The sequence below is a fragment of the Cygnus atratus genome, chromosome 6 (genome assembly GCF_013377495.2).
Source record: "Cygnus atratus isolate AKBS03 ecotype Queensland, Australia chromosome 6, CAtr_DNAZoo_HiC_assembly, whole genome shotgun sequence".
Taxonomy (NCBI): domain Eukaryota; kingdom Metazoa; phylum Chordata; class Aves; order Anseriformes; family Anatidae; genus Cygnus; species Cygnus atratus.
Genome location: NC_066367.1, coordinates 3,396,185 through 3,417,495, shown reverse-complemented (window position 1 = coordinate 3,417,495; position 21,311 = coordinate 3,396,185). Strand labels below are relative to the sequence as shown.

The window sequence follows — 21,311 nt, the reverse complement described above, 5'->3', positions numbered from 1 at the left end:
TGAAGGTAACTCTTCAGGGCAACCCTCGACAGCCACCCAAACTAGCCCTGGTCTCCCAGGCTCCTGGGAGGCCCAACCCACCAGCCCCACAATGCAAGCATCTCCCAGAAGCCACGTTCCCTGCCCTAAGGTGAGGCACTACCCTGAACCACTACTTACACTTCCAAGAAGAACCAGTCGCACATCCCAGAATCAGTGTTAAATGAACAAAACGATAAAAAAATAAATAAATAAAACCACAAAGCCAACCCTCGACTTAAATGCAAGTTTGCTACTGTTTTACAGCATCCCCCGTATGCAGCAAAGGGTTTGGACTATTTCCGTGTTTGTTTTTGCTGCTGCTGTTCTTACAAGAAACACATAATTCTTCTCTTGTGACATTTTTTCATATCTTTAAAAAAATGCTCTCCAGTACCACAAAATATTTGGCTTGAATCCTCCAGTGAAAGAAGCCAAAGGTTTGGCTCATGTTTTAAAAACAAAAGGAAATATTACTCTAAGCATAAAACAAACGAGTGCAACAGTAACAGTAGATGGAGATAGAGCTCCTAGCACAACGTATGAATAATTCCAAGTCCTATTAGAAGGAACACAGCTTTCTGAATTTCCCTAGAAAACAGCATGTCATTAACTAGGTTCCAGCTTGACAAAAATGCAAAATGTCACTTTTTCAGAAAAAAAGTCCAACAAAAGACAATATGTAGTGTAACAACAAAACTGCAAAGCATATCCCCTTAGAAGCTGAAATTGCAAAAGACAATGCGTGTACACATAAGCAGTGTTATTAAAAGATGGCTCTTACCTCCATCCCCAGATCCTGAGCCAGCATCTGAGAAAAGAACAGAATGAAATTTATATTCATGTGCTACCGTATGTCCTGTAAGCATGTAAGGCAAGATTGTTCAGTCAAATGTATTACAGCATATCTCATGTTTGATGTCATCCCTGGGTAAATTATAGAGATGCAATCTGAATGTAGTTCACTCAAGCCGTCTTTCTCATGTCTGAACTCTCTTACTTTAAAGTCTCTATATAAGACTAAAATAACGTAAGCCCTGGAGTGCTGTGATGTTCTCAGAAGCCGCTGCCTCATTTTGTTGTGCTGAGACTGATAAAGCAGCTCCAGGAGCTTTGTTCCCAACAGTCGTGCAAAGTCGTTTCATATGGCCACTACTAAACCCTCAGCATCAAACAGGGCTTTTAAACCCGTCTGTTTGAGGCCAGACCAATTGGAAATTCATGGCATTGTCTGCACAGAACAGTGACATCTCATCAGATCACTAGTTTGAATAAACCATTTAAATCCTTATTCAAAGTCTGTAGATAAATGATCAAAATGCCATTTTTCTTAAGGTTGTGGCCGAGGTTCAAAACCAAGCGTTTTTGTTTTCTTCTGCTCAACGTTTTGCTGGATGGAAGGACCAGATTCACAAATTCTGAAAGGGCAACGTCGCAAAATCTCCAAGCCCTGAGCTTCATTATGATACGTTCTAACCAAGACAAAGTACAGGAATGCACACATGAGTAGGGCTAGAAAATCCATACGAGGAATTTCTCCTGGAGGGAAGGGAGGGAGGCTGTCACCCCTTACCTCCCTTAGCAGCAGGTTTATCCATTTATCAGCATCAAGAGTAATAGAGTTTGGAAAGGCTGCTTGGGGATTCAATTACCCTATGAACTGTTAGATCTAATTTACTGACAGTAGGATCTGGTGGATCTGAACTGGCTTGCGCATGCCATCATTACTCAAAGTTAAAAAATTGAAAACCTTTATTTAAATAAACCTGTCACAAAAAAGGCACAGAATGGTAGAATTGCACAGCAAGACTCCATGGAAGAGAGACAAAAGACGGATGGAAAATGGAACAGAAAACGACTGGCTCTTTAGAGAAGAATCCCACGTTTCTCTTCCTGCCCTACCCTTTGATGCCCAGACCTCTGCCAGCCCAGGTCTCTGCTGGGGGCCTGTGCATCACTCTGCCCTGTTCCACTGCCAGTAGCAAGCAAGGTTGGGAAAATATGAAGTAATGCACTCAAATCAACCCCTTAATCATGAAGTCTGAACAAAAAAAAGACCAGCTGCTGTGCTGAGAGAATTTACCGAGTCAAAGAAATCCTATGCCACAACAGGCTTTGTCAGCCTGAGCTCTACTTAATATCAATTTATAGAGAAAAAAAAATCTGCATGTGTTTTTTTCTTGAAAATTGTCATGTATCAGCTTCAGAGAAACTTCTTTTCCTGGATTTTTTTTCCTCTTATGCGTACGAAACAAAAAATCACAGCACTACACAAAGTATGCCTGATGCACTTTTTTACTGACTCCTCTATCCTAACCTGAGAAAAAAAATCTGCTTTAAGTTTAAAGTGCTCTCTCAAGAACAAAGCCTTACTCCTCCTATTCTTTTCAAGTTGAGTTCACTGTCCAGCTCCAACAGACACTGAGCACAAAGGAAAAACATCAAGAACCCCTGTGCCTAAGCAACTCGGTTTTCCTGACTGATGTGGCTCATTCGCTTTTCTAGCTGCTTCACAAAAGTAGAGACACGAACAGCTCATGATGCTCAGAGTTAAGTGAGGGCGTCTCAAATACCAGTCAGTTTTCACACATGTTCTTCAATGAGTTCTTCCAACAAATCCAGAAAAACAATTTATTGCACAGACCTGTTCATTAAGGGTTTTTTGGGCTGGTATAAACTGGCTTGGCTCATTACAGTCAGTGGAGGTCTGCTGAACTACCAGCTGGGAAGCAGGCCCTACACACATAAGAGAAAAGCTAAGGAACTGCATTACAGGCAGTGATGCTCCAGGCCTACCCTCTCCAGATTACAGAGTAGGTTGCTGTAATCCAGATGCCCATTTATCAAACATCTGCTTGCTTAATCTGCTGTCAGTGACCTGTCATCACGGCCCCTAACTGCAGGCTGGGCTGCGTGACCAGCAGCACAGGATACACACTTTAAAAAAGGCAAGAAAAAACTTCTATGCTGCACCCTATCAACCTATGTGAGGCTAACTGTTTAAAAGGAAAGGATGTCAGCAGCATCTTCTCACACTCAGGACTGTCAAGAATTAACCCACGACAAACTCAAAGGAGGGATTCAAACAGCTCCTGCCCTCCGCAGGCAGTTTTATCCAGGGGCAGGCAGCCTGGAGCACACAGTACGTACCGGTCGCGCATGATCCTTCGGACACGAGGAGGATTTCGCTCTGCTGCTTGCAGGCAGCCTGCTTCAGGTAGCACTCGTTCTGGTAGGTGTCGCCGTTGGAGCCGCAGACGGGCACGTAGTCATTGTTGCACTGGGGAGAAAGGCCAGGAGCGGCAGCGTTAGCCGTGCAGGTGGGATGGATGGATGGATGGGGCAGCCCCGATTTGTGTGCCCCCCCGCCCTTTCCAGTATTAACCCCTCGGGAAAACAGCAAGGAGGGAGGCACTGCCTCCCTGCTTCACATTTACAGGGGCTAGAGGAGAGGGAGGGGGGATGTGGTAAAGAAGAAAGGGAGAGGAGCAGCAAACAGCCTTGTGCGGGTGAGGAAAGAGATCGTCCGAGCGAGGCAATGTTCAGCAACCACCCACCGAGGTGTCCCCTGTGAGGAGGAGAAGGGGGCACTCCCGGACAGGGAGCATTGGGCAAGGCAAGCGGCTCCTCTCCGCGGCAGCAGCGGCTCCTCTTGCCTCTCCATTGGATGGCAACAGGCAAATTGCAAGGAGCAGGCTCTCCTTTCCCTTCCTCCTCCCCATCCACACACCCTAGTCACAACAGAGATGCTCCTGGGTGCCCAGGGAAGCATCCACCTGCCCGCACCCCCCTGCTCCAGCATCCCGCTGCAATTAGAGCTGGAGGAATGGGGACAAGGGGACAATCGGTGCTGAGCTCGGCAGCCCTCTCTCGGCAGGCATGCAGCGGCCAGGACGCTGCGCCACGTCCGGGCGCTCCCCGCTGCGGCCGGGGGGCGGGCGGGGGCAGAGGTGCCGCAGCTCGGCATGGAGCTGAGCCCCTGCCTCAGCCCAAACTCCTGCCCAGCTCGCCAAACCACCCCCTTCCTCCCCCCACCGCTGAAGGATGGCTTCAGCCCTCTCCTGTTCGTTTTAATAAAAATAATTCCATTTTACATAGAAAATTGGGCAACCTACCGGGTGCCGTTATCTTAAGATAATCACACTCCGAGGCTTAGCAATACTTGGATGTACCCTGTACATGGTAATTATACTGGGGATATGATTATCTCATGATTACTGTACTCCTGGTATGCCTCATTGTTTAATTATAACAAATGGAATGATCGCAATTATTATTTACAAATGCTCACCTCTGCTTAAATCCAAGCAAAAATTAAAAAGAAATCACACTGCCTATTTCAGCTATCTCGTGCCACAAAGTGGCAGAGGTGCGTTCCTAACGTGCAACCTAAAGCGCAGAACCGAAATCCCAGGCATGTAAACATCAAACAGGCTTCAACGTGAATGACTACAGAAACGATTAACAAACAATTGCATAGACTGCATTAATTGCAGGCCTCCATGCGGAGCGGCTGCCAAGAAATTATTCATAGTTGATCAGAGTGACATTTTGATTGGGCCAAATCAAATGACATTTTCCTCACATGTTGTATTTTCTTAAATCTTCCAGAGCTGCGTCCCACCTCCAGTGTCCTCTTCCTTCAGAGCAGGACAGAAAACCAGCAGCAACAGCAGGGAAAATCCTTTCCTTCCTCTCCTGACGAAGGGCTGCTCCACGCAGAGATTATTTTCATGACTATGCTCCAAAGCTGAACAACGTTGCAAGCAGAAAACGCCGACTTCATCCAAAAGCTCTACAACAAATGCTGGAGGGTGATCTGGAATACTTAACCAGGACAATTAACACAATCATGCAAATTTTTTAAAGCATGAAGATTCAAATCATGCTTGTTTTACACATCCTCTCTGCTTGACACCCGTGGGACTTCTTGTCAGAGCAATCTGTGCAGAACTCGGCCCAAAGCATCTCAACAGGCTCTCTGACGTGTAGAAACAATGCTGGACCCCGTTCCCAAGAAACACGGTGGAAACTGCTGGTTTCGGCCAGAGCCAGAGATGATCTTTTACGCTGACTCAGCTTCAAATCTGAAAGGCCAAGCAGCCCTACGTTAACAATATAAAACATCAAGAGTGAAATCTTGAGCCACACAAATTGGCGACAGAGCTGCTGTTAGCTGGGCTGGAACTTCTTCCAAAGCTCACAGAAGCTAAGACACATTTGAGAGACACCAGGGCTCCTGAAAGGATTAATTCTGCTCGCAGAGGTTTTCCCCATCTCTCGTGCAGCTGATGAAACGCTCAAACCTGGATTTGGACAGCAGAGGTGGAAGTACTCCACGATGAGCACTAGTGATGCATCCTTTTCTTTCTCAAGCTGTGCTGGTCCCAGAGGCATTTCTTCATCTTCTGCCCGTTCATCCCACCACTACCTTCGCACAACTGCTGTTTGGATGGAAAAGGCCAAACTAAGGAGCTGCAGGGAATGTGAGAAGCAAGAGCCTCCAGACAGATCCTGCCTTGGTTTGGGCTGGGGGGCTCAGAAAGCCATGATGAAGCCATGGTGGAAATCACCCAGGAGGGCTGTCTTGGTGTTAGAAGTCAAGTAACTCGTGGCCTTCTTTCTAGCACTGGAGGATATCAGACCTTGACTATCATGGTTTCCTCAGTCTAGCAACACATTTGTGCCACTGGTTTAGGACTCAGTAGACCAAGCCCCAGACATGAGTATGATTCTCCATCCCTAAAGTAAGGCCTGGTCAAGCACTCAATGAAATCCACGTCAAAACTCCCAGAAACCCAGCAGCATGGTGCCATACTGTCACGTCCTCTCTTATGCACTTGGGTTTTTAAAATACACCTGTATATAAATGTATCCAAACTCAACCAACTATCAGCTGGAGGTGGCCTTTCTCAGCATGAACAGCCTTGAGCACTCACAATCAGTCGGAGACAAACCAGCTCTGGAAGTGCTGGGTCGGTGCTGTGCACTGAAACCATGAAGGTTTGCTCTCTAAAGAGAACGATGAACTTGTGTAACTCTTTCTCCAGGTAACACTGTCAGAAGCTTGACCTCCTCCTGCTCTCAAACTCCACTCCCAAAATGCCAGCTTTGTTTGGAACCAAGTAGCACGACAATATATTCCAGAAACGTAACACCAAGCTGCAAGCTGGCCAGGTGAGGCTCCAGCTCCAGAAATGCAGAAGCACAGGAGTGATTCAACTTGCATGGGAACAGGGCTCCTCACACACAGAGCAGTGAACACTCGCAGTCTTGGTCAAGAGACGCAACACTGATGGAAACGCCCTCGTGTATTTTTGGATTCATTTGCAACATCTGAGAGGGAAGGGATCCCAAGTTGCCAGACGATGGCTTTGGGAGGACTTGAGTGTAGAGGGAGCGGTGTCCCCAGCTGGGGCTCTGCACCTCCTGGTGGCCCCGCTGAGCTTGCTGTGCGGTGAGCAAGGGTGGTGGTGGCTGCCACCTCGCTCAGCCCCACCGCTGGAGCCAGCCCCAGGGCTTCAGGTGGGGCTAAGCGGGACACGATGTCCTCTGACACAAAGCGTGGCTCTTGTCACGAGGAGTCCGTGAATGGCCCATCATTTTGTGGAAGAGAAAGACAGGAGAGCCAAGGAACGCACAGCCCTGTCTCAGCATGTGCCCGCCTGCTCTCCAGCGAGAAGAGTACAACTCAGATCTTCCAGAGCAGCCTGATGGGGTTTACCCCCTCAACAACAATTATTAATTTTTTAACCCCACATGGATAGACATGATGTACATCTGCAATCCTGGTTCATGGGAAAAAAAAAAACACAAAACCCCACACAAACCAAAGCTGCAGCAGCCCCAGTTCTGCCTCCCCCAGGACCTCAAGACCCTGGGGCTGGCCAGCCCAGGCCTTTCAAACAACACGGAGGCAAAATTAGCTTTCAGTCCTTGTATATTCTCTCAAGCTGCAGCAAAAGCCCCTGGCAAATTCAGGAGAAAACATAAAAAGTAATCAGAATGATGAGGAGCCTGCTATTGATTTGCTCACTATCACCCCAGAGAGCTGTCACTGAAACTTGACACCTGAATTCTGAAGGAGGACCCCCTTTCTCGTGACATAAATTACCTGGCTGGCTCTGCCTTACTCGGCCAGCCTCAGACACCGCGTTAGAAACTCATTTTCTACTCCGGCGGCGTGTGGCTCTGGCTCGTCACTTTGTCAGCTGATGTTAAAGCGAGGCAGCCCCCTGGGCGGGTGCTTTTCCCTCCAAGGTCGCAGCCAGCCCCATGTTGCCACGGGGGGCTGCAGTCAGCCCCAAGCCACCAGGGACTCGTATCCTGCCTTGGGAAAACACGTCTCCCACCACCCCCAATGCCTGGCTGCACTCCCTGCAGGCTACGAGTCCGCTGCTTAATAATGCCAAATGGGGCACCGATGATGGGACCCGAGCACCTCTGGGGGTCCCCAAAGGTCCCAGCGCCAATGGCACAACGTCTGCCCCAGCAGTGGAGCAAGGCACTGCTGCTGCATTGCATCACTGCCTTTTCTTCGAAAGAGAAAACAGAGCAACCCTTAAATCACTGCACATGCTGAGCCAAGGCAAACGCTCCTTGCTGCTCTGCTCAAAACAGCATCCTAACATGGGATTTTTGATCGCACGCAAGCTAAAAATGGAACACCAGAAATACACGGTCAGTATGAATTCTCTCCCCACGCAAGGAAACACAGGCACTTCAGCAAACTGTCTTGCTCTTCTTGCAGAAAAGTTCCTTCTTTGTTTTAAACGAAGGAACATTCGTTTAATGTTCCTTCGTTTGGGATTTTTCCCCAAAGTGAAATTTGGCTCTAGAAATATAAACGATACTTATCACGCTTCAAAGCGAATAGCCAATCAAAGCTCAATAATAAATTAATCATTACAGACGTGCACAATCTTGAACTGTGCACTATTTGGCCTGCTCTACTGTAAACACTCACATCAGCATTGCAAGTTCTACAACTTCACAGATCTGCATTAAAATGCGAGAAACCACAGGGGCATAAACGTATATGCAACACGTGCTGGTACATGCTTAAAACTCCTTTAATTTGCTCAGTTTTTATTCAGGTCATTATGGAAAGCACAGCTGTTTTGCAAGTTGGCTAGAACATATTAAATGAAATCCTTCATAATGAAATCGTCTGACTTTGAGGATGCCTGAGGTTTAGATGTAGCTGCAACAGGGAGAGAGACGGCACAGGAGGAGAAGGAAAAACCCCACTGCTCAGCAATAACCCGCTATGACTGTATAAAACCTAAAGGAAGTTCATGATTTTGGAACAGAGGGATTTCTCTTTAATCTGATCAGCTGGGCAGATAAACAGTCAGAAGCATTGTCACTATGCAGCCCTTCCTGAAAATATTGCATAAGCACATTACAGATCCATTTCTTTAACTAGATCAGAACTCTGAATACAATAAGCCACGATCTGTATCAGAAATGAATTTAGATTGGACTCTAAATCCTTGTTAAAAGGGCAGAGAAACAAAATCAGAAATGCACAACCTGAAACTGCAGACCCGAGGGGACATTTAAAGCCGTAGCATCTGCATTTTCCCAGAGAAACTTATGTCTTCTTGACACCAGTTGGTTCTCCTGCCAGCTTTTATACATGCTGCCAGGTTTTCCCTCTAACTTCTCTGCACGTAGAGAAATAAATTGCCAAGTGACGGGTTATAAAGAGGGATCCTTGCTTTGTATTCTCACTAATGAATTAGAGAAGGAAATGTCAAGCTTCTTACCTTGAACTGACAGACACAAGTCACACTGTCTCCAATCCTTAAACACTCCCCATCAAATTTACAGGTATTGGTGTCGCAGAGAAAGAGATCGTTTTCTCTGTCATCGTAACCTCAAATGTAAAAGGAAAAAAAGATGTCAGCTTTGGTCTGGCAAGAGGAACAAAACAGGATGATTGTGTTTTAATGCACACAGCACAATAACCTTGTTGATGAAACGATACAGTCCAGATTTTCTTTTGTCCTTCCCTGTCCTCAGTTTTCCACTTTTTCCTCTCATCTCCCCCTCAGTCCTTCTATTAATCCTTATTCCCCACAGCCTCACGCACTTTTTTCTCTATTTCACGACTCAATTTCCTCAGAAGTCGCCAGGTAATTACGCTATTTCACTGCTCCGGGTCAGAAATGTCATCAACTTAACCCCACACAATCGCAGATCTGTTGGCCAGAAGACCAAACTGGAATTTCTCCAGCCCGTGGTGCAACAAAGCCCCCCGTAACAAAGATGAGCAGGCTGCGTGCCTTCCGCGATGCTCTGCCGACCCCAAGGAAGACCGCTCTCCCCAAGTTAACGGGAGGAGCGCCGGGCTGCCTGCAAGCCGCCGAGTGACCCCAGCTCCCTGCCTTCAATTCCCACAGCAAAACCCAACAGATCTGCCCAGAGACCCAGATCCCAAGCATGAATTTCAGATCTCGCTAGCCGACTTCCCATGCCAACGGCGTGCGGCAGAGGATTAAGCAGAGCAGCTAGATCACGTTCTGAGCCCGTTAACATTTAAACCCATCATTTTTAGTTTTCTTCCCCCTCTCCTTGAGCCGCATTGCTCCATGCTCCCAGCCAGGAGAGTGCAGTGGACGCCCCGGGGGCGATGTGCACCCCGCTCCTGCAGACCCCCGTGTACAAACTCAACGTGGGGGTCAGAGCTGCTTCGTGGGGATGGGAAGGGATGGGAAGGGATGGGAAGGGATGGGAAGGGATGGGAAGGGATGGGAAGGGATGGGAAGGGATGGGAAGGGATGGGAAGGGATGGGAAGGGATGGGAAGGGATGGGAAGGGATGGGAAGGGATGGGAAGGGATGGGAAGGGATGGGAAGGGGGCTCCCCCCCGGGCCGGCCGTGCCGCCCGCCCGAGCCGCCTCCCGAGCCGGGGTGCGGGCCGGGTGCCGGCGCGTACCGGAGCAGTTCCAGCCGGTGGGCGTCTGGCAGTCGCTGAGGGAGGTAGGGAAGGCCGCCAGCTTGTCGGGGCGGGCGAGCAGGAGCAGCAGCAGGGCGGGCAGCAGCAGCCAGCAGCAGCAGTCGCACAGCGCCCAGCCGCCGCACTGCCGGGGCGCGGGGGGCTCCCCGGGCACCATGACTTCCACACTCAACTCTCCGGCGGCGGCGGCAGCGCGGGGCCCCCGGGGCCGCCGGGCATCCCGCCCCCCCGGCCAGCGACAGCGGCGACGACGGCGGCGACAGCGGCGACAAGTCGCTCAGCGAGCGGCGACCGACGCCGGGGCGCGCGGCGGAGCCCGGCGGGGCGGCGCGGGGCGGGGAGCGGCTGCCATAGGGGCCGGGCGGCGGGGAGCGGGGCGCCGGGCGACTGCCGGGGCGACCGTTGGGGCGGCCGTGGGGGCCGTCGGGGCCGGCGCGCAGCCGCCGCCGCCGCCGCCGCCTTCCCCGCTCTGCCGCCCGCATCCCTCTGCGCGGGGGAAGCAGCGCGGCCCGGCCCGCCGCGTCACGTGCGGCCGCCGCCGCACCCCCATTGGCCGGGCGGCGGGCGGAGGGCGGGGCGGCGGAGCCCCGCGGCAGCGCCCCCGGGGGGCTCCCCCCGCCCCCCCCGCCCCCCCGCCCCCCGGCACCGGGCGTGGCGGGGGCACCCGCCGCACCCCACACGGGGCTCGGGGCTCGGGGCTCGGGTCCCGCTCGTCCCGCTGCGGGCTGACAGCCGGCCCCGGGAGCACCCGGCGGGCAGGAAGCGCCAGTTGTTACTGCCTGCTAGCGGCCGAACCGAGCCTCACCCGTCAGCTGGGGGCTCGCGGAGCGCCTGCCGCCTGGGAGAGCGATTGTGTCCTTCTTCAGCACTTCGTTTCACTGTATTTTTTATTTTTTTTGCCATGTCGTTATTCCCTTTACAATCATCTTCTATTTCCCCTCTCACCTCCTCCTCTTTGCGTTTAACTTGCTTGTTCTCTCTCACATTCAGTTGGTGTTGTTCACTGACACTCTGCTCGGCTGATCGCTGAGGTGCCCAAACCCCAAAGCCCTGGCTGGCGGGGCACGACAGCCCCGCTGCCTCGCCAGGAGAATGTCCTGCTTGCTCCTGCCTTCTGCTGCCTCCACCCGCTCCTCGTTTCCTCGTCCCACTCCACCGGTTCCATTTTCCCATTCACAGTTACCACAGCCCACAGTTTCCCTTCTCATTCTCTTTTTCCCATTTCCTCCACCTCCTCCTTTCTTCCATCTCCAGCCCCTTCACTTCGTAGCCACCGATCACACAGGCACTGGCAGGCTCCTTATTTGCAGGCCCATCTGACCGGACGGTGCAGGGAAGCAAACCATTAGACCAGCCTCACAGCCAGGCCCTTTCTGATCCGTCTCTCCTGTCGCTATAACTCACAACCGAGACGATAACACACGAGTATCTGGCATTCATAGAGTGTCATTAAATACAGCAGCAGAAGCCCAGCTATGGCCCGTCCTCTCCCCAGAGTGCCGTATAACATGGCAGTGACTGACTCTCCTGCGCACGGTTCTGACTTAGATTTACCCTGTTTTATTTTCAGCCTCTCAGACAACAGGCACTGTCTGCTGAGACAAAGGAGCCCCTCTATTTTTATGCTTGTTTTCTGACTTTGGAATATGGAAGCTCCACCAGAGGTCCTGTAATTGTCACAACACCATGCCTGAACTACGAACCTGAAACCACCCGAAGGGCAGTCTGGTTAAGGCACCGTTTAAGGGGTTCTGCTGTGACTAACACTAGTATTTTCTTTAAAAAGGTTTTCCCTATTGATATGTAAGCTTTACTCATAAAAATATTTTCATGAAAAAAAATATATCTGCCAGTGTTCCAAAAGGGATAGATAGACCCACGAGCCTCGTTTCTCCGTTACCCTCTCTAGCAATTTCTTCTGAATTGTAGAGACTGAGATACAATCATTTTTTCGTACAGTTCCTAGCTCCAAATCAGGAATTCTTTTGCCCTACTGATCCCGTGCTGCCCACGCAGTCACTTGCCAACACGCTATTCCCGGCTGCACTTCAGCACTGTGGTTAGCTGACACCTGCCATCTCGTACTCCCTGGCGCTCCCACCCCACCCCACTGCTACACAGAACTACTACTCGTAAGCCACGCACCGAGCTCACTGCCAAGCAGGCAGCTTTATGCTCGCATGATGTACAAATCGCAACCAGCATCCTCTGAAAGACATACTGAGTCCATGATACCCCAGCTCCCTGTGTCAAAGCCAGGTACCAAAGAGCAACAGCCATTGGTACAGTTCCTTTTAGTTATGTGCTTGGCTCCAGTGCAAGATAACGAGTATGTAACGAGGGAAAACTACATCCTGTGTATGAAGCCCACTATCTGGGCAGCTTTTAGTTGCCTTTACTACATAAAATAGGCAGCTGATAAGCATATAGTTTTATCCAATGCACGTGATCATCTACATGTGTTTGGAGGACATCAGCTCCCAGAAAATAAGCAGGTTGAGATGTTTCATGTGCTCTAAGGATCTGTGGGTGAGGGCAGGGTCTGCCCTGGCTTGTACCGCACCCCTCCAGCTACGACTGGTCAACGGCTGAGGCCTGTGACCAGGCCGCACCTGGTCCCGTCCCACGTCGCCACGTCTGTGAGTAATGCCTTCTGTTGCTGCGCTTGGCTGGGAGACGATGTACTGCTGACGAATTACGCAACCTCAGTTATTCACACTTGCACTACATCTTGGCTGCGCTGCTCTTGGAAGCCTGCAGTCTCCCACAAGTTTCCCAGAACTTGGGAGAAGCCAACTGGTACAGAAGAGTGTAGCAAAACCTCCTTGGCAATACAAGCTACGGGTACATGAGACCTGTTCTTTTTCTGCTCTGTCTACCCGAGACTATAAAGCTGAGTTCATGAATCCTTGTCTTAAAAACACTGTATGGCCTGTGTCTGAGGTCTCTAAAGGCCCTAGGATAATGACCTTGGTCAAGAATGCTGATAAAAAAAAGGCTTCTTTTTACAATACAGCTAATGTTCATCAACAACATTTTCCTCAGGTCAGCACCAAGAGTACAGGACCTAGGTTCCACAGCTGCTAAGAACAAATCCTACTAAGGGACACTTGAGTTAGCCTCTTCACCACCTATACCGTATTACCCTATGTTCATGAAACACGTATGTACAGAATTTAAAAAAAAAAAAAAAAAAAAAAAACAACAACAAAACCCTGCACAATTCTTGAGAGGATAAGAGCTACACTGCGTGAGTGAACTATTGCAAGATACCACCACTAGTGTTAGTTCCTAGAAATGGTGAAAAAAATCTATTACGTCTACAAGAAAGAGAATTGAGCAAATAAGGTCCTAGCCAACACTAACAAGAAGAGTGCAAAGGGGGTCACCTGTTTTCAGTGGCAGTTCCTCTCATCAAATGAGCGGGTTTGATTCTAATATGCAAAAATCCCACCACAAATAGCTTGGGAGTGCAGTTCCCAGTTAGAGGAACCAACCCTGAAGGAAAGGTACATGACAGATGCCACCTGCTCCAGCAGAAGACCAGTAAAGGAGAGACAACCTGTATGAACTTGCTGTGTATGAAGCTGGAGCTCTTCCCCTTCATGGAAGAACAACACCCTCTTAAGGCCTGTGTATTTTCAGGCTTGGTTTGACCAAAAGTTGGCAGACTTAGCCTACACATGTTTCTGTCAGAAGTCTGTGAATCTCTAGCAGATTTTATGTTCATCTAATTTTCATGTGTGCAGGAAGAGTGCATGTGGGCTCACTCAAACGCACAGGCAGTAGTCTTTGCCTACATGTTATTTTACAGATTTTATACAGCTTCCAGCTAAATCACATATCTCAATGCAAAGTGTACCATTCCTAGATATCACATGGACTTTTAAAGCTCTGAGGGATCCTTCGGGTCTATAAACAACAAGTAGATTACATTCATCTACATACAGTCAAGACTCTTTTTCTCCCTACTGTTGAGAGAAACATGGCTCTTAGTCTTCACTTGAACTAGTGTGTAATCCAAGAACAATTCATGGCCAGCTTTGAGAAAAGTGTGCTGTATTTTTCATTGTAATTAACCGCTTCAGAGCAAGAATCCTCATGTATAAAGATGAAGAAAGGTCTCAGCTTTCCTTGAAAGATGGTTTGCCTTTCAGCAATGCGTCTCACACTTTGATTTTTGACTGAAACATTCCACTGCTTTGGTGACCTGTTATGCCAAAAAAGCTGTCTTGTGTTATGCTTTACTTTTAACTGAATGTTCTGGCACATACCAAGAAACAGAACAAAGTATTGCAATATATACTGGAACACTGTTTCGTGCTGCTCCACACATGAAATTGATGTCAGAAAAAATTGCACAAAGGGCATGGAAAATGTGAATAAATGCTGTGATCCTTTTACCTTCAGTTTTAAATAGATGTATTGAAATGCATGGGTGCTAAAGATTTATGCATCTGTTTATAGTCCATTCTGGAGTTTTAACATTTCACGCAGCTTGTAGGAGGGAGTGTATTATTTATATAAAGTCATGGTTATTCAGCAGTGTTTATTCCTGAAGAGCAACAAAACATCTTCAAGGGAGAAGAAATTCATAACTCTGGTTGACTACCAGGGTTAGCCAACTTAAATCTCTTATTTTTTGATTTATGAAGAGACTTGTTCCTACAAGCACCTTTGTAGCACTAGGCATCTTGTTACCAGCAGCAGGCATCACCTCCTTCTCCCCAGACAGACCGCACAACAATGGATTAAGTGACTTGACAGCACTTCAGAGAGTCAAGACAGACAATTGGTCTTTCCAGTTATCTTATCTCACTGGAAGTGTAGAGGTTACTTTATTTATTTATTTATTTATTTATTTATTTATTTATTCCCCTAGTGGGTAATCAAACTGTTTAAATGAAGAAGAAAACCAACCTGGAGATGTACAACATTTTCAAATGGCATTTCTCAGTTAACTTGTAGCCTCACCTTCTGTGAAGATGAATCTTGCAGAAGTTTAGTTCAGCTCACCTCAATCAACTGTATTGTCTCCTTTTCTTACCCAGGCATAATTCCTGCAGACCACCAAGGCAATTTAGTAGTTTAACTGAGCAAATCCCAGGTAGTCTGTCTTATCCACTCTCGGCAATACTGTCAGCAGAAACACCTGAACTGTGTCTATCTATAGAGGCAAGAGAGCCCAGCCATGGAAGATGCATGAGCTATTTCTGCTTCCTTTCAGTAGATGCTAGAGGATGGACAGATAGGACCACTCAGCAGTTTAACAGATCAGGTACAGCAAGGGAGAAGTGCTGTTTACTGTGAGATAGCTGTCATTGCTGAAGGCCCACAGAAGACACTACATGCTGTGCTGAAACACCTCATATGGGTCCTCTGACATGTTGCTAAGAGTAGATCAGAGCAAGACCACAGGCGTGGTTTCCCTATAATCTCACAGGCAGCTGGAGGCTGGGACTTCTCAAGGACAAGAAATAGTATTTGTGTGGTTAACAGCTCCTGATGGATTGTCTTCCCATGAATTTCCCATGAACCACGCAACCATATGGCAGCCAGGAGGACCTGTGGCCATGAGCTTCTTGTACTGTGTGAGAAGATACTTTCTTAAACCAGGCACCTGCTAACATCATTTGATACTCCTATTTCATGCATTATGAAGCAGTAAACAACCATTTCGTATTCAGTGCCTTGTGTCAGACCATATCTGTAAGCCCTGCTCCATGTCTCCCGATGTATTGCTAAATCATTCTCACAGATAACAGCCTGTCCATGCTTTCCTTTCACATATGGACGGAGATCTAGCATCAGTGTCCCTACATAGAAGTGCCAACAAACAATGTCTGACCGTTGTGTGCACTGCCAGCATGAGTGTACCTGCCTCAATAACTGAGCACATGGTGTGGACGTGCTCACAAGGACGTTATCTGTCACACACGAGGCTTTTGGGAAAAAGGACACTTGTATGCCCCAGGCAAGCATCAAGAGATGGATAAATGTGGACTTCAGTTCATTTACAACAATATGGTATCGTGCAAAAGTGACAAAGCCAGCATGGTAGCATGTTCCTTTGCAATGAAAAGCTGTGGAAAGCTTATGGGCGGCCTTCGCCTGGCCTGTGTCAGGTCAGAGGATGAAGGGTCACAGGAGTATTCCTGATTGGTCTTGGGAATTTGGCATTTATGAGAATTAAGTATAAGAGAAAAATCTCTAGTCTTAGCCATGGAAAGACTCTTGAAGGATTTGCCTAAGAAGGATTCTCACCAGGATCAGAAATCCTTAGGAAATTTTTATATGTATATACACGTGCTTAAAAATCCACAGTTTAGGTTTTATAAAGCCAGATTCCATATCTGAGAAGAAAAAGGCCTGGAAGAGCTATAGTTCTGACAAAATGACCATTTAGCATTTTCTGTCCAAGGACCTGCAAGGGATGCTTGGTCAATACCAACGCTGTAAGCAGCAGACCACCACCTGCTAGATGATGTTCTAAGGAAAACCAATATTGTTTTCCCATTAACATATAGCACCAATATTTAGCCATGTATAATATTTCATCGAGCCACGCTGATCTCCAACCTGATATGGGAAGCTATCATGCATATATTTAACTACCTTAAACTAGAACAAAACAGCAATACAGAGAAGCATTGTTGAAACCAGGAAACATTTCTCTCCTTATCATGTAATTAATTTTTTATTCAAAATGTCATTGCTTGTGTGTGATAGAAACATTTTTTATGATCAGTCAGGCAAAAGTAACTATTATTTAGAAATGATTTGAAGGCATACCAACTCAAAACAGTGAAAAATGCAAATGAAGATGCTTCACTACCTAAAACACTGATGCTAAATGATACATATAAATAGTAACATTTTTTATAAAAAAAGACTTGTAAAGTACATCAAGTAAAGCTCTGTAATAATAAAGAGACCCTTGCTGCCTTAAATTGAAAGTTTAATAGCTTCCATTTAAAGAAAGAGGGATAAAAGACAGCGTATGGCCCTAAATACCAGCACAGAGTGATTTTTTATAGGTCTGCGATGTGCATAAACAGAAAGTATCCTGGGTACTGATTGCCCAACACATGGAAATTAAAGTGCCTTTGGCATCTTTGTGCTTGTGATAGCCACGGATTTACTCATCCCTCTCTGCTGAAGATCTGTTCCTTTGCTGATCCCGCTCCACTCCCAGCACCTCTCCCACGAGGTTCAGAGGCACACCATGCATCGTGCTATCCAATGGTCCCCTGCTTTTTTCTTTATTTCATAAAATGTGCTACAGGTTTGGAGCAAGGTTGCTACTATTCCTATTAATCGCTGTGCAGGAGAAATACACAGCAGTTACAGCACAGTCCTATTCATGCTAGACAGTCATTTTACATGGCTGTGGGCACGATCCCCCTCTGCCAGCAGGGTGTGGTGGTGTGGGATGCCAAGCTCTTGGGTTTAAGTTCCTCTATGAGGACCTGCTCACACAAGAGTGCTTACTCTGACGTACTGCTGGGCAACCATTCAAAACAGATTCCCAATAACCTCAATTTGTAGGCTGGGTTTTTGCTCTAACAGGCTCCTTTTGCCTCACCTAAAGGGCAGAGAATGGATGCAAAGCAGATAATGGCAGCGAGCGAGCGGAAAAGTTTGCTGTGGTCCCATACCCTGCGTAAGCCATGCTCTCACTGCAAGGCTGTGGACAGGACGTGGAGGTGTCTGGTGGTGGAAGGGCTCCCCGACCCCACACAGATGATTTACAAGGTTAGACTGCTTCCAATAATTCTTAGTTATATCACAGCAGGAAGACATAAAATCTGCTGTATGTCAGCTCTGTAACTGAGAAGGGTTTTGTGGATATATAATACGTGGATAACAGATAAGGTGCCAGTAGATGGCTCTCAAGATATGAGGCCTATGGCTTTTATAGGACTGAGACAACTTCTTGACTACTGCCTAACAGCTGCCTTTGCTGCCTGACAGTTAGTTAAAAAAACACTCAAACTGTATTTTGGGAAAGTGAGAGGATAGAGACTGCATGAAAAAGGGCATCTTCTATCCAGACCTACTCAAAAATATCAAAGCTCTTAGCTTAGTTATTTTTAATTATTCAAGGCAAAAAATGCAACCTCCTTTCAGTAAAGCATGCTTGAAATTTCCCTGTATTTCTTTGAGATTTAAGGGCTGCTCAAGCAGACTTGATATAGCTGAGAGAATACTTTTGCAGTACCCCTGTTTCTCTGTGAGAGAGGTGCTGGGAGCCCCAGCACGGTAATGCAGTAAGTTACATTTTCTTAACTAAACAGAGGAGCTGTGTCTCTTCAGAGTTGGTTTTCTCAAGCATATGAACTAACACCCCTAAAGGGAGGGGGTCCAGGAGGGAAGCTCACAGTTAGCAATGCTACAGAGGTTTGAAATTAATTTTTAGTACTGTGTGAGTGAAGTAGATAATATTTAATTGCCATTTTTTGAGAGGAGAGGGAGAGGAGATCTCATTCTAAATCTGGGCAGTGATTTATATCCCAAGCCCAAATTTTGTGAATTGAGCAAAGATAGTAACAACAGCAAAAGCAATCAAATTCTTCCAGCTATATAATTGTGTCTAAAGGAAGGGAGAGGATTTGTACAACAGTACTTTATTCAGACAGCTGGCCATGTAGTGTATGAACTAGAAATTCTGCTTGACAATTTATTCAATTCTTTAATTAAATTTGTTTCTTTTGATGCTTTAAATGCTGTTTTTCCACATAGCATGTCCTGAGGCCCACGCCACCCCACTGGGATATATTTTCCTGGTCAGTGACCCCAGTCTATATTTATTATACTCCTTCTGTTTCTTGGTTTCATGGCAGGGACAACTGGAGTGATTGCTGACTAAATAATTAGCCAAAGGAACTCTTTCTCTGTATGTATCTGTACTCATTAGGCTAGTGAGAAAACGTAACTTACTTTCATAATCTATTTCCCTATAGGTACCTGGCACTTTCTGGGAGCAAAGTAGGGAGAAAATGCAATTGCTAAAAGCTCACACACTCATTATTAGACTAATGATACCTGTTCCTCTCAATCTGGCCTGATAAAGGCAGCTACAGAAGAGAAGGTGTAAAGCTGCTGCTTCCCAACATAATAAAAGGGAGAAATGCAGGCTTGAAATATTCCCCTCCTGCCCTCAACAAAAGTGGAAGTGCATATAATATTATGGTATTATACAAGGTAGTAGAATAACATAGTAAAATAATTATTGTCATTCACAGCCACAAGCAAAACAAGGGTGAAGACACAAGGCACATCCTGAAACTGCCCAATGTCAGGAATCCCCTTAGTGACCTGGTTTCCTTCTGTGGCCACTGCAAAGAGAATTTGTGTCCTCCAGAGGAACAATAGTTCCTAATTTCGGGTCTTGCTCACATGCATGTCTCTTTCCTGTTGCTCCCCCCCATCCCCTCCACTCCCACCACAGACTGCAAAGGGAATTTCAGGAAAACGGCTGGGTTAGTTTAGCCAGGTAAGTCAGGTTTCCAGCCTGTTTTGTATGTAGACACTTCTCTACTTTCAGCCTACTAAAAAAAAAACAACCACCAAACCTTGCACAGAACTCTGCTCTAAGGTTTAAGAGAGAACTGTTGAACTTAAACTACACCAGTGTAAATTGCAGCCCTGAACTGCAGCCTATCAATGGGTATATCGTAAACTCTGGGAGTTGTGTAAAAAAGCTTCCGTAAGATCATAATTTCTATTTTTTTCCAAAACTCCTCGTATACAAGGAGGTAGGGACTGGTGGTATCATTGGTAGAAAGTCGGATTACATTCTGATTCCACTCGTTATTTCAGTTAGCTGGGATTTCTCTCATCAGCTTTCATGACTAATATAGTCACTCCTTGATTTACGTACTATTATCTCCTTATGAACTTTGGAGAATCCAGTGCCCATTTCTTTTTATTAGAGCACTAGAAACCATTAAAGAAAAGCTCACCATGAAGTGTCGAAGACAAGGTGGTTCTTCTGCAAATATGGGCTATCTAATGAACTCACAGCTTTCCCTACAGAATTGTTCTGGTTGTGGTGAGGGGTAACAAGAGTTTCTGAACAGAAATTTGATAAAAAGGAAACTCAGAGATGCACTTATCATGCTTCTACTTTTATGGATCTGTGCCCTGATTCAGGCTGCCATTCTGAACATCTGGTGTGTCTTGAAAAGAAGATTCTTCCATGTGGAGTCTAGTTCCCAATTTCCTCAACTATTATTTATTACACTGTTTGGGTTTTAGAAAGGATTGTTGAACCAGTGTGGATAATCTAAAAAATAAACTTAATCTAAAACTAATGCAAACTGCACAGCATAGGAGATTTAGAAAAGCCTACTTAACAGTCAAGCAAAACCCTTTCAATTTATCTTGGTACTTCCTGAGTCTAGCTCTAAACAGATATGGGACCACAAGGAAAAAAAAATTAAGAAGTACTTTCCAAGTGACCAGAGGGCAGAAATTCTGCACACAAGCCTACTTGCAAAAGATGGTGAGAGCAATGATGAGGGATCAGAGGTTTGGACCATCAGGCATCGCTCAGTGCCTGCCCCGTTCAGTCTTCTGACCCTCTCCACATCAGCACACCCCAGCTACAGCCGACACCGATGTTATGCGAGGGAAATGCAATCAGGAGGAGCAGCTCGTTGTGCGAACACATGGACCGTGTCTCAGTTGCAGAGCGGTACCAGAAAGTTTCAGCCCTTGTTTTGAGAATGGTGTCTATTACCCACACTTAACCCCAAAGCATCTTTTTTAATTTAAATGATGGTTGCCTTAATAGCTTACTGCCTGAAATGTTCTTTGATGCTGAGGCATAACGCTCCCCGACTGTGCACAATCCAATATAAGGCGCCTGTTAATGCCGCATGCTGGCACAAACTGTGTTTGGGAGATGGAAAGGTGATTAGCACCTCCTAAGCTCTATCCAAACAGAAAGCTAAAACAATCTGAATTGGATGTGAACATCACACACAAAATTCTTTAGTGTCATGTGTCTTCAGAGCAGAGGTTAGCGCCAATGGTTTCAGCAAATGAAGCAAAATAATCACAGACTCGAGGCTGTCAGGAGTTTGAGCAGCAGTACGGTTCTTATGCCGCTCGTTAAATGTGGTCCCCTAACGCAAATCCCCAGGAGCTCGTGAGTCCACATGGAGCACTGTGTTTTTGCTGTGGCCTTGCAGTAGTGGACACTGACTCCAGGCAGGGCCAGGTGTCCCTTGCACTAGATGCTGTACAGCAGACCTTCTCGTAGTGAGAGGGATCCCCCACTCCTCAAGCAGAGTAAAAAAAAGAGTAAAAAAGCTGCCCTTTT

General features: G+C 46.9%; 1 protein-coding gene across 1 annotated transcript in view; it reads right to left on the bottom strand.

The window, feature by feature from the left end:
- The window catches only part of TMEFF2 (transmembrane protein with EGF like and two follistatin like domains 2), a 119,058-nt gene extending 108,857 nt beyond the window's left edge, over positions 1-10,201 (bottom strand). Inside the window, exons 1-4 of the mRNA XM_035536883.2 lie at positions 9,962-10,201; positions 8,790-8,899; positions 3,169-3,298; positions 803-829 (exon numbers count right to left, since the gene is read on the bottom strand). Coding sequence (XP_035392776.1) covers positions 803-829; positions 3,169-3,298; positions 8,790-8,899; positions 9,962-10,139 — 445 coding nt within the window. The 5' untranslated portion in view covers positions 10,140-10,201. The remainder of the gene's footprint in view (positions 1-802; positions 830-3,168; positions 3,299-8,789; positions 8,900-9,961) is intronic.
- Between the last annotated feature and the right edge of the window lie 11,110 nt (positions 10,202-21,311).